The sequence below is a fragment of the Tubulanus polymorphus genome, chromosome 5, assembly GCF_964204645.1.
Source record: "Tubulanus polymorphus chromosome 5, tnTubPoly1.2, whole genome shotgun sequence".
NCBI lineage: Eukaryota > Metazoa > Nemertea > Palaeonemertea > Tubulaniformes > Tubulanidae > Tubulanus > Tubulanus polymorphus.
Window position 1 is genome coordinate 6129339 of NC_134029.1, and position 12238 is coordinate 6141576.

Sequence of the window (12238 nt, forward strand, 5' to 3'; positions counted from 1 at the left end):
TCAAATTCCGTGAAAAGTCGTTTATTTGAAAGGGTTTTTGCGTATTTAACATGATATATCACCCTTACCGATAGTTAACGCAATAAACATCACCATATAAGCGGGCATAAAGTACATCATGTTATTCAACAAATGTATAATCATTGGCAAAACTAGGCCAATATTCCGAAACCTTCACACCACTCATCCCTCAAATGACCTTCATCGAGGGTTTTTGGTTACGAGAACACGAAACACTTACCCAACAACATCTTCCTTCATGTGAAAATACACGGGAGCTGTGGATTTCGAATATTTTTATCTCTTGCGCTCCTCTGTTTTTCTTTTACATTACTGATAACGGTGACGCGTTGCTATCAATTTCGACGTCAATTTACGAACCCGCGGATATAACGAAGTACACGGCACTTATTTCGTTAACGGAACAAGGACGAGCGAAATTACGCATAACGAAAAATACCAGAAAGATCAGGGAGGATAAGAAATGTCAGACGTTTAGTTGTTGTATATGACAAGAGAACCAGAATGGACTTGAATTGCTTGACTCTGCTCCTGACGACTATTACACAAGCTTCTCCGCATTGTTTATTGAATCGCCGAAAATTGATAGTTTTCGTATAAAGAATCAGGGATTGATATCTAAAAAACAAAAGATAGAAACTCTTTGCACTTCGAAATGGAACATAATTTTTTCTAAGTTGACCGATTTTGTCAGGTACAGTCTGTTGGCAGATATGGACAGCCTTTTACCAGTAGTCTTGGAGGCTTTGGCAATCGTTGTTGACCACAGCGGTGTCTCTATCGGGCAGGCAGGTACTCACGAGTGGTACTCGATTGAAACGATTTTAGCCTCCGCGATTGAATCGAGATAAAATCTTAAAGGTAAGGTTAACAAGTGCACTGAGATCCGGACTACACGTGCCTGGTGGTTTCCACGCGATGTACCTCATTTTTCCATATATGTAGAAAAAACCTCACCGCATTGTGAACGAAACCTTATTCGGTTCGTGTTCCAGTGAATAGCAGGAGCCGGGGAATGATTAATTGAAAACGATAATCAATTCCCTTATAGAGGCCGTCACGGGCAAAATGTCGAGAATGCTGATATGAGGTTCCCATGTCATAATGAGCGCCGTGAAAAGGCTAAGTAGACGAAATACTAGACGGTATACACGATGAACGAAGAAGGACGTATAAGTAACCTGAATCAATCTTCAATTGCATCCACATCAGTATGGGTCCAGGCGGATCAAAACTAAGTATCGCCCAATGGTGGCAGAGCGAACGCGTACGTGGCTTACATAATCAACAACCGATCTCGCTCGTCAATTCATTGGTTTGTTAGATTGGATGAACAATCCGAAAGATCTTGCCCAACGAGCCGATGAACGATGCTAAATGCGTACACTTAGTAAGCAACAAGTTGTAATATGTGAAAGCAGTTAAGGAGCCACTTGACGACGTAAGAAAAACTGCTCGGTTACTTCCCGCGCGTTGCGAAGTTTCAGGGATAAGGTGTGTGAACTCGGCTGCACGACGACTGCACAGTTCAGACAAGCATTTAGCCGAGGTAAGTTCGATGTTTACCTATCATTTTCGAAAAGCGAATGAAAAATAAAACAAGTTACATAAGAGCAACTATTTTCATAGCTGTTATTTCATATCTGTGCTGTTATTCTGTATTTTTCCGCGCGTTATCTCGGCGCTAAATCCCGGGGATTGAACTTAAATATGTTAACACTATATGATAATTCATTAAAAGTTGGCTATTGTTAGCACCTGTTGGTTATGAATACGCTGGAGTTACGGCTTTATCATAATATACTAAATAATCACCTATTGGGATATCATATAGCAGTACAATCCATTTTGCTTCAGTTAATAGCAAAATGATGTCAAAATATACTATAATTATCTATGAAGGCAAATGAATCCTCTAACATCAGCAATCTGTTGCAAATGCCGCTGATAGACAGGGCATGTCGTGCGGAATGTCAAATGTGGATTTAAGTGGCTGTTAAAATGTAATCAAAATTAATACTGCGAACAATATTCAAATTGTGTAAATCAATGGATATGGATGCTGACGAATAATCTAGCGGTAAGATAGTCATAAAATAACGGATGGTGGTGTCAATAAAATGATTTCCAAATTGCAACTAGTCTTAGCATTTAGAAATCCTTTTCATGTTATTTGAAATTGTCTCAGACAATCAAACGCCCATTTACAGACATGACTTCTAACGACTGACTGAGCTTCTCTAGATTTTTATATGGTAAATCAGTTCATTTACACATTCTTGTGTCAGATTTTAACTGACGCATTTCAGGCTCCAGGGCCCAGTTGCACAGTCGTGACTTAAGTCCGAAAGCGGTCTTAAATCTTAAGACTGGTCTTAAGTTGTTAGATTGGCTAAAGAACTAAGTTGGTCTTAGACTGGTCTTGAGTCTAAGCCACGACTATGCAACCGGCCCCTGCTGATGCCAAGTAGTTTCCACGCAACTAATCGATTCAAACTTTATGTCTCGACCAATCTAATGAACTAGGGCCGGCAAATTGGCGATATAGATTAGAAAATAGACCTTTATAACGATTTACAACGAGGCCAGCCAATGACGGAAAACAAATACATAACTCGAATGTGGTTGATTGAGAATGATAATCGTGCAGCTGTGCAGCGCGATGCCACGATCTATCACACGGAGTCATCGCGTCTCTATCGTCATTGTTTGAGGGATTATAACGTCGCAGACGATTATGCAGAAAACATTGTCATCTTTATTACGACTTCCAGTTTTTGTTTTTTTTTTATTCTCGTGAACGAAAATAGGACGTTGTTTATTCTCTGTCGAATCAAATGTATTCCTAAATATGGAATAGCTTAATGTGCGCATTTTCGCTGAACGAAAACAGTACATATTTTCGAAGGTAATTTTTCAGAATGTTTTTACTTTTTTTCCTTAGTCTAAACTTGATATTGGAAAACGAGATTTTAAAATCGTCGGCATGATTTTTTTTTCCTGAAGTGTACAAATAATTTGAATTGGATCCTGAACATGTGAAATTGTGGAACTGGGTCTAGAACTGCAGAACGATAGGTCCTTATCTGTGGAACTGTGGAACTGGTTCTATAGAACTACGGAACTATAGGTCCTAAACTATGGTACTGCAGAACTGGGTCTAGAAATGTGAGAAGTTTACCAATTCGTTCTCTTATCAACACTCGTAAAAGGACATGTCTCAATGAAAAACGTAAATCCTTTCCTATAATCATTTGTTTATAAGGAAGCAGATATAAAAAAGCAATCATTAACGTTTGATAAAAACACATTATCACTTTATCAAGGAAGTTTTCCCTGATAATTCGTTCTTTTATCAAGTCTCAATGAAAAACGTTAATCATTTTCAATGTTGAAGTATACATTCGTTGTATCCAAGAAGATGAGTGAGAATGAACTATTTACTATAAATAATATGAGGGTAGTGATTGGCTTAGGTAGGACTCTTTTCGCTTGATCTTACGCAGCATAGGCCCTTTCTTAGCTTTGAGATCCACCACTCGAAAAGGAGTAAATGCCTAATGAATTTAGCGCAAGCATTGTTTTTTACCCTGAATAGAAGCGAAACTTTTTTTACGTGAGTGATATATATTTTCAATAGGCCTATATGCATCCAACAAATTCATCTTTATGCGTGAACCAAATCTCACCTAAATTGATATATAATACTATCGACGTTTGTCGTTGTCTTGGGAACGAGCATTCATTCGTTTGCCAGACGTGTTTAATTCTCCGCGGTCGCGGCAAATTTGTCATGATTGCAATTTGAGATGTTTGACATCCGGAATCGAACGGAGATTCGATCGTTAACTCGTGTTTGCGCCCCGTATTTGAACCGAACAAACGGGCGATGTTTGCGCGATGATCCGATCTCGAATATCTTCAAATGCATAATAATTAATGATTGAATTACATGTATATTGTATGTAGAAGCTATAGAGACCAACTCCTTACCCATGTTCCCAGTGCAAGAGTTTATATTACCCTTTTCACCCGTTGCACTTGAGCCGGCATTCGCTTGCACGGTCACAAAAAGCCGTCGCGACTAACGAGATAATCTCTATGAGTATACGGACCGTTCTAATGATTTGATTGGATCAAATCTCTTGAATCAAATCAGTCTATAAGATGAGAAAGATCACAAAAACATATACATGACATACTAAGTGCTGCACAGCACATTTTAGACATGTTTTTACAGATATGATGCAAAAAAGACATAATATGCAATGTTATATGGATGTAGAGATAGAATGTATGATATCAATGGAAAGAATTATATATTACTACAGAATTATTGAATTTAGTCATGGTAATGCCGCCGGGCAGATCGTCATTTTCAATTCAATATGACTTATCCCATGTAGATTTGTAACACCTGTATTTAACAGCGTATGATGGGACATTCAGCATTATATTACATATGTTTCCACTTTAACCACAGGCTGATTCTCCAGTACATTTTGCCACATGATTATTAACAACAACCTCTAGTCATCCATTTCATTTATTGTCCCACAAAAAAGTATATTTTGCACAAAAAATTCATTCATTGTATCAAACAACAGATGGTATTGTTTTTATATCCAAATATACTTGAATCGATTCAGCATTTTAATGATTATTGAATTTCTCGTTTGTGGCCGGATCCATCCGTCTCAAGTAAAACAAGTTACTGTTTGAATTCCAGTGTAGGTAGGTTTTCATGTTTGTTCAGTGTTAAGTAAACATAGCATCGTTCGCTTTTAGAAGAATACGCAATATACTTTGCTATATTCTAACCCGGTATTCTAACAACACGATCGTTAATTTTTTTTGTCACGATTGATTTCAATCAATACCGCACGCTAGTTAGATCAGTAATTCGCCACTGGACTCAGTGGAGATCGTGCATCATCCTCATTTCATGCTTGATGTTTAGAGTATTTCCCACTTCGTAGTTACAGTGATACGCTATATCGATTGACGAACTAAGAAAGAGTTTTCAATTGGGAACAGCTGATTACGAAGGAGATACGTAATTCAGAACACTTTGTATATAGACCCAATTCGATATCTTATGTTAGAGATAAGCAAAAATATCTAATTCACCAGTTGCTTGTCTTTTTAACGATCGTTTTAGAGTCGGGGTAATCAATTCATGTGAAGATGCGATGGGCTTTTGTGCTACAGTATGAGATGTGGGTGACACTTCTTCTTTCCGTCGTGGTCCATTTTACTTCCAGAAACAGTGTGTCTGCTCATCCTACAGCAAATGCAATGAAAAGGTAGGCTATTGACAATTTCATAACGTATATACGATAGTTTTCCTTTGAATATCTATATGCATGAATTCAAATTAGATGTGTATTTTTTTTCTATTCAAAAATTGTCGCATCAAGCTGGCTAGCTAGACGTTATATTTAGTTTATGCGCAATTCGGAAAACAATCAATCACCACAATTTTTCTGCAATGCCGCAGTATGCTTTAAATTGCAATCGTTACTTATGATGTTTGAGCAACTAAAATTGGGTAGCTAGAGTAGTATGGAAAAAACTAAAAGCAGCCCGGAATAATTCATCAAATAACCAATTAATACCGAATGAGGCCTCTCGGCTTGTCCATTATCTTAATAAGGCAAACAAATCCAAATTAGATTATTGTTGCGTAAAAACTGTAGTGTAGATAAGTCGAGACTCGGTTGTTTTCATGATGACCGAAACAGCTCGTTAGCGTATACTCTTAACTCTTATAGATGGATGGATAGAAAGTTATTGCAATCGCGCCCACCTGCAACTGCAGCTAACATTTGCGTGTTAGGTAAACCACGTGCGTTTTAACAACACATTTGATTAACCAGTTATCTCATACACGTACACATAGATATATAGAATTACTGTTTATTTCGGGATTTCATCTGGAATTAAGCCCATTTAGCAGATTTCGAACATGAACACGTCACGTTTACACGTTCTCGTATCTCACATGAGATCTTAGCCGATATCAAGAAACACTTTGTTACGAATTTACCGATTCATATCACCGCGCGCCTAACATTTAGCACACAATTTCACCTCTCTACGTGACGAGGTGAAACAGATAAAAGTAAATTATAGGGCGACGTTGCGAAGGATCATCTCGATTCTTGCTTCGGACTCGTAGAATACGTGTTGTTTTTTTTAATTTTTAGATCGGAATTCCTGAAGAAGCTTCTGGTCGATTACGACAGAAGGCTGCCTCCAAATATTGACACAGGTATATAGATGTAATTGTAAATAGTCAATTTTCTGAGAAACGTAACAACGTGAATACATGGAAATATATAATATATATATATATATTGACACAAAATAGTTATTAATCTGCCAAGAATATTACTGAAAATTCCTTTTATATTGAGAATACATTCGTGAAATTATTCTACGTATTAGATTTTATTGTATATAAGACATATTTGCTATGTGACAGCACGTTCTACGGCACTGGAACACCGGGGCGTTGATTGATAAATATCTTCAAATGATATGCTGCAATAATGGATGGAGTCAATGCGATATCGATGTAATTTATGGCCTGATTTTCTGATATCTACTTCCGACTGCTGCTTTTTTAATATATGCATTAACTTGAAGTGAACTGGTATCACATATCAGAGGTCTTCCTATTTCTCGACCTCAAGTAGTTCTTCTGTCTATTTACAGACGAACCTACGATCGTTGATTGCTCCATTTTTGTAGTTAGTTTTGATTCTGTAAACGAAATGAATATGGTATGTACCATTTATTATAGTATAATCTTCGCAGTAGTAAGACCGTATGGAATCCATGGTGCACAGACACGCGTTTACCGCGAGTCATTTAATAAATCCAAAAGTCAAATGCAAAACCAGACTCGTAAATATGATAGAATATACACAATATGCAATGGGAATTATTTTCTTTTAAAAGGAATCATACACACATGTAAGTAAATGTACAGAGTTGGACATGTTTGAGCGTTTGACTCTGAGAAGCCAGGTCGTGGGTTCAAACCCATTACCATGGTGTCTGATAGATGATTCCTGAGCGCCTATCGGCTGCTCGGGTGTTACTTCTCCCCAGGGAGAGATGACTGACAAATGGTTTTGAGTTTAGATTGGTGCTAATTATGGAAAATGACGTTGAACACTGTATCACAGTGAAAAATGAATAAATTACTATCAAATGGCTTTTCTAACGATGATGATGTAAATATGGCAGCCGTCATTGAAAAAAATACATTTCTTTTCGTTACATGAAGGATTACTCAATGACGGTGTATATGCGACAATCCTGGATGGACCCGCGGCTTGATTTTCAACATCTCGTCAACGACTCGATGATAGCCGTCGACTCGACGATGATCGAAAAACTCTGGGTTCCCGATCTATATTTCCCGAACGGGAAAGGAGGAAACATACACACGATTACCGTGCCTAACAAGCTAATCCGTCTCTACGAAGATGGACGAGTTTTGTACAGTGTTAGGTGGGTTAAAAGCTCGTGTGATTGGAAATGATTGATTAGTGAAATCAAAATGATACAAGTGTCAAATATGTACAGTACTTCGATTACAAATTTAGAAAAAAAATCAATGCATTTATTTATGAATCCTTGGCAATTCTTGATTGCCATTCATAAAAAAGATGCTTAATATCAATGATTAAAAAGTGAACACATCTAATGATCGCGCGATTAGAATGTGATAAATCTTTTTGTTTTTAGAAAATTTATTTGTCCTCTTCAGATTCGAAATTGCTAAATCCTACTTATGTGTTAACGTTAAACCCGGAAGTTTCACCCAAGAAATTCAATTGACTTCATAGAATTTAGTTGCCATTGGTAACTTTAATGTAAGCAAACATTAACGACGATAAATCGTAGCTTTATTCATGAACCCGAGTACGCACTATGTTTAAGGCGGAAAATGGCGATAGGATTTTTTTCCAGAGCGGTTCTCGTGTTTAATCAATACTCATTAATTTTACAAATTTCGTTTAGCCGTCACGATACGTCCATTTTATCCAACAACTTAAAACGATTATCGCAAGTAGATTGTCAAATTTATCCAACGAATATCGCAATAGATTGTCAAAACAGGTTTGCTTACAGGAGCTGAATTGATGGATTATGTGCCGAAGTCAATCTCTAAATGAATCTATATGAATGTAATGTTTACGCTTTTTGGTATCCTTCAAAGGATATACGTTGAAGGAGTAGAGAACACTGCGACTGTCAATAATTGGAAGTGATTCTAAATGTTTCGTATTACCGCTAATTGAATATACTCGTCGGGCGCTAAGCGCATCCTCAACACGGTGCGCGAGTGTGAGTGCGCTTGTTAAGTCTATCACGCACTAGACCTCTCAGCCGTGACAAAATGCAATATGTTGACCCTCACTAGTCCTGTTTCAACACCATATAAGAGCTGCGTATCCGCTCAAGGCAAATATTCATTAATATTTGCGAGATGATATGACGGATTAACCGTTAGCTCTTATAGTAGACGGTAGAATATGAACGGAGTATTTTGAAAGAAATCAATTGCACCTTGGAAATTTGTACTATCCGACCTTTCATTCTCGGTGCATTCGGGTTTGCATCCGGAATGACTAAACACGTATGTTGAGCCGATATCGCTTATGCTAGTGACGATTCGTGATACAGAATTTCCGTCGTATTTCTGTCGTATTTCAGCTTTGCACGACAAGCCATATAATATTTTAGTCAATTCTTCCATCGGAATCCGATATGTATGTATTCACATGACTGTGTGTGTGAAGAATCCCATCGCGTTTTATGCGCTTAAATAATTCTCTCTTGTTTCAGGCTATCTTTAACTGTATCGTGTCCGATGGACCTAATGAAATTTCCGTTGGATACGCAAATGTGCAACCTTCAAATGGAGAGCTGTAAGTTCGTGCCAGGATCTCTATCCGATATACAAAACGCTGTATATGTTACCCGCTATTTAGTGGAAAGATCGTCATCTTGAAAACGTCATGATTATTTTGGCGCGTTCGCCCTGGAAAAATAAAGCATTGTGCAGTCGTGAGTTCGGTCAGAGCGGGGCAATACCATAAAAGCGACATCTTTGTATCATCGGATTGTTTTGCTAATGTTTTCTTCTACTTACTGGTCTGGTTATGATACATAATTATGTAGATTAAATGTAATCAATCTTTGTACGCGATATCAAAAGGAACCGTTTTCTCCTGTATTCTGAATACCCATTTGAAACGTATACGAAACGTACAGAACCGATAAGGGAACTTAAATTGTCGCGACATAATTATTGTCGGCACGTTGTTGGCACGCGATAACTAAAGGCCCCTTATCCGTAGAAACGCCATGTCTTTAATTTTTCATGAACATTGTTCAAAGATTACTGGAAATCATGGATGTAGCGGATGTTTACATATTTTGTGAAATTAGATATAGATGATCCCGTATCATCAATCAACCGAGAATCCTCCATGGATCCCGTCGGAAAATACATCCTGCCGATCATCGGAGCAATTACTCGATCGTCTGTCTGTATCGATCCGAGCTTTAACAGCGCCGTATTGCAATATTCTCCTCGGATCATTTGGGGCGAAAACAGTTGCATAACCTATAAATAGTTTTCGGATAAGAGGACTGAATGATTGATCACAAAAAATATGATTTTATCTATTTGCCCATGCTAATAAGCTCCTCTTACTTCTGTTAGAAATAATACTGAAATTTCGATAGCTATTGAGACAAAGTCGCATTTCCTTGTTTTCATTCAGTACATTCGCTAGAAGTAAGAATCGAAGATGACTGAATGTTCGATAGCTTTTGAGACGAATGTGTCGTTATATTTCCATATTGTTATTCAGCACATTCGCTACAGTACTAGTTACAGATATGGGCTACTGATCACTTCCCGGATAACTCAAGAATGTCAAATGACTTCGATTGCTATCGTCAATGCGTATGATCTATTTTGAACTTTGTACGGCAGCGATGCAATTATAGATATGTTGTATATTATACATTATGCTCGTCATGTAAATCATTAATCCCTTGTCCACGGGTTCAATGAGTTCATCTCATCACGGGGATGACCGAGAATGAAAACATTCGAGCCGTTTAGATATTTCATATTTTGCATGACGATTTTGATAAATTCAATGACAAGTTTTCTTGTAGAACCACATAGATGAGTTCATTGTAAATCTGCGTAGATTTTCCTAACGACTTCATCTTCATTACAGTTTCGTTTACGACCGATCGTATGAGGTTCGAATGGAACGCTTTGGCGCCCGTAGAGTTGAACGAATACATGCAGCTTCCTCAGTTCCAACTCGATCACACCGAAACGATGAACTGCTGGAAATCCTATTCCACGGGTAGGTAATAAGCGCATCAACCAGGCAGACTTTGAACTAGATATAAGCATGCAAATCCGACGTATATGGGTACATATTTAGCCCGGAAACAAATCTATTACATCAGTCCTTGTAAATCATCTCGTAGTAAATATAACTGAATATGAATCTACGTAATAATCTAGAACCAACAAACATATGTATGTACCTTTATGTATTACGTTATCACGGATTATTGGGGCCATCAATTTTGCTTCATCAATTCATGGTAGCATTGTCGTGACACATATGTTTTTTTTTTACTTAAAAATGTTTCATTGGATTTCGAATGTGAGCGTCGTATCGCTATAAGGTTCATACTAATGACCGGAAGGGAGCATTGATTACATCGTTGGAAAGACGATACACCCACATCGCCTATTTATTCGTCGAATAAAAAACCTATTTACTGCTATCTTTCAGGAAATTTCACATGTCTGGAGATAAGGTTTTTCTTGCGTCGCGAAATTGGTTACTACCTAATACAGACGTATGTGCCGAGCATGTTGATCGTCATGTTGTCTTGGGTTTCGTTCTGGATCAACGTGGAAGCAGTGCCGGCGCGAATTTCACTCGGTATCATTACCATCCTATCGATGATCACGCAAAGTTCCGGAATTCGGGCGTCTTTGCCCCGCGTGTCGTACGTCAAGGCCATAGATGTTTGGATGTCGACGTGTTTGGCGTTTGTGTTCCTGGCGATGCTGGAATACGCTATCGTAAATGTTTACAGCCGACACGAGATCAAGAAACGCGTTACGATAAAACGTCGCATGAAGCCGGAAAAATCTACCTTTTCGGAAAGCGTCGCTTTGGTAAATCTTAAATGAAAAAATTGGTTACCCTGAGTGAATGTTATTACAGTACGCGTATAATGTTTATATTTGTAGTTAACGTAGTTTTTCTCAATTTGAACTTAACAAACTCCCCTGCGGTTACCCCAGGAGGACAATAAGGGTGCCTTTTGCCTTATATAAAAATTGATATATTTGATAGTATCAACTTTCAAATGAATTGTGTTAACATACACAAAGGTAATCGTGATTAAATCATTTGAATTAGATATAAGTCCCACAATCACGAAGCCGAAAAGTCAAAATAAAGAAACGTTAGAATTTATCATTAAAAATCTGAATTTTCGATTTTCCGCTAAAGACCATTGTCAAGGAATACCGGTAGTGGAAAACCGAAGATTCGGAATTTTTATCATAAATTTCAACGTTTCTTTATCTCAACTTTTTGGATTCGTGATTGTGGGACTTATATTCAACTCTTCACTTGCAAAATTTTACCTCCAAATCATTCGAACATTTCAGCATTCTTCGAACGGCGGCGGCGGTGCCGAGAATAAGAAGATTCGCGAGGAGCTATACCTGAGGGATCCAACGGGCAAAAAGACAGCTCGAACGATCGATAAAATAAGCCGCCACATGTTCCCCATTCTTTTTACGCTTTTCAACATTTCCTATTGGCTTATATACAATTTGATGAATGACCGATGGAATCTAGGAAACGATCACTCGCACGCCAAGGGATCTAACACCGTAATGGGGACAGACGACATTCTAACGCCCCGAGGGCACCATTGATCCTGAACAATTATGACTAGTCGCAGCGCCTCCATGTCATTTTTACACTTATTGGCTACGTAGATGAAGCGAACAGCCGCGAAAAAAGCCGTGAACGTTCCGTCGCTCCTTTGTACTACGCATTTTAGATTGTGACTATCTATCTGCTAATACTAACATGACACACATCATTTTATGTAAAATATTAAACTGTGATAC

At 38.0% G+C, this 12238-nt stretch overlaps 1 protein-coding gene across 1 annotated transcript; it reads left to right on the plus strand.

Moving 5' to 3' along the window:
• The first annotated feature begins 1976 nt into the window (after positions 1-1976).
• Positions 1977-12238, plus strand: LOC141905935 (glycine receptor subunit alpha-2-like). Its single transcript, XM_074795046.1, has 9 exons — positions 1977-2101; positions 5183-5327; positions 6231-6295; positions 6742-6809; positions 7319-7545; positions 8887-8969; positions 10299-10433; positions 10875-11266; positions 11768-12238. Exons 2-9 carry the CDS (start codon positions 5209-5211, stop codon positions 12038-12040), a joined length of 1362 nt encoding a protein of 453 aa, XP_074651147.1. The 5' UTR covers positions 1977-2101; positions 5183-5208; the 3' UTR covers positions 12041-12238.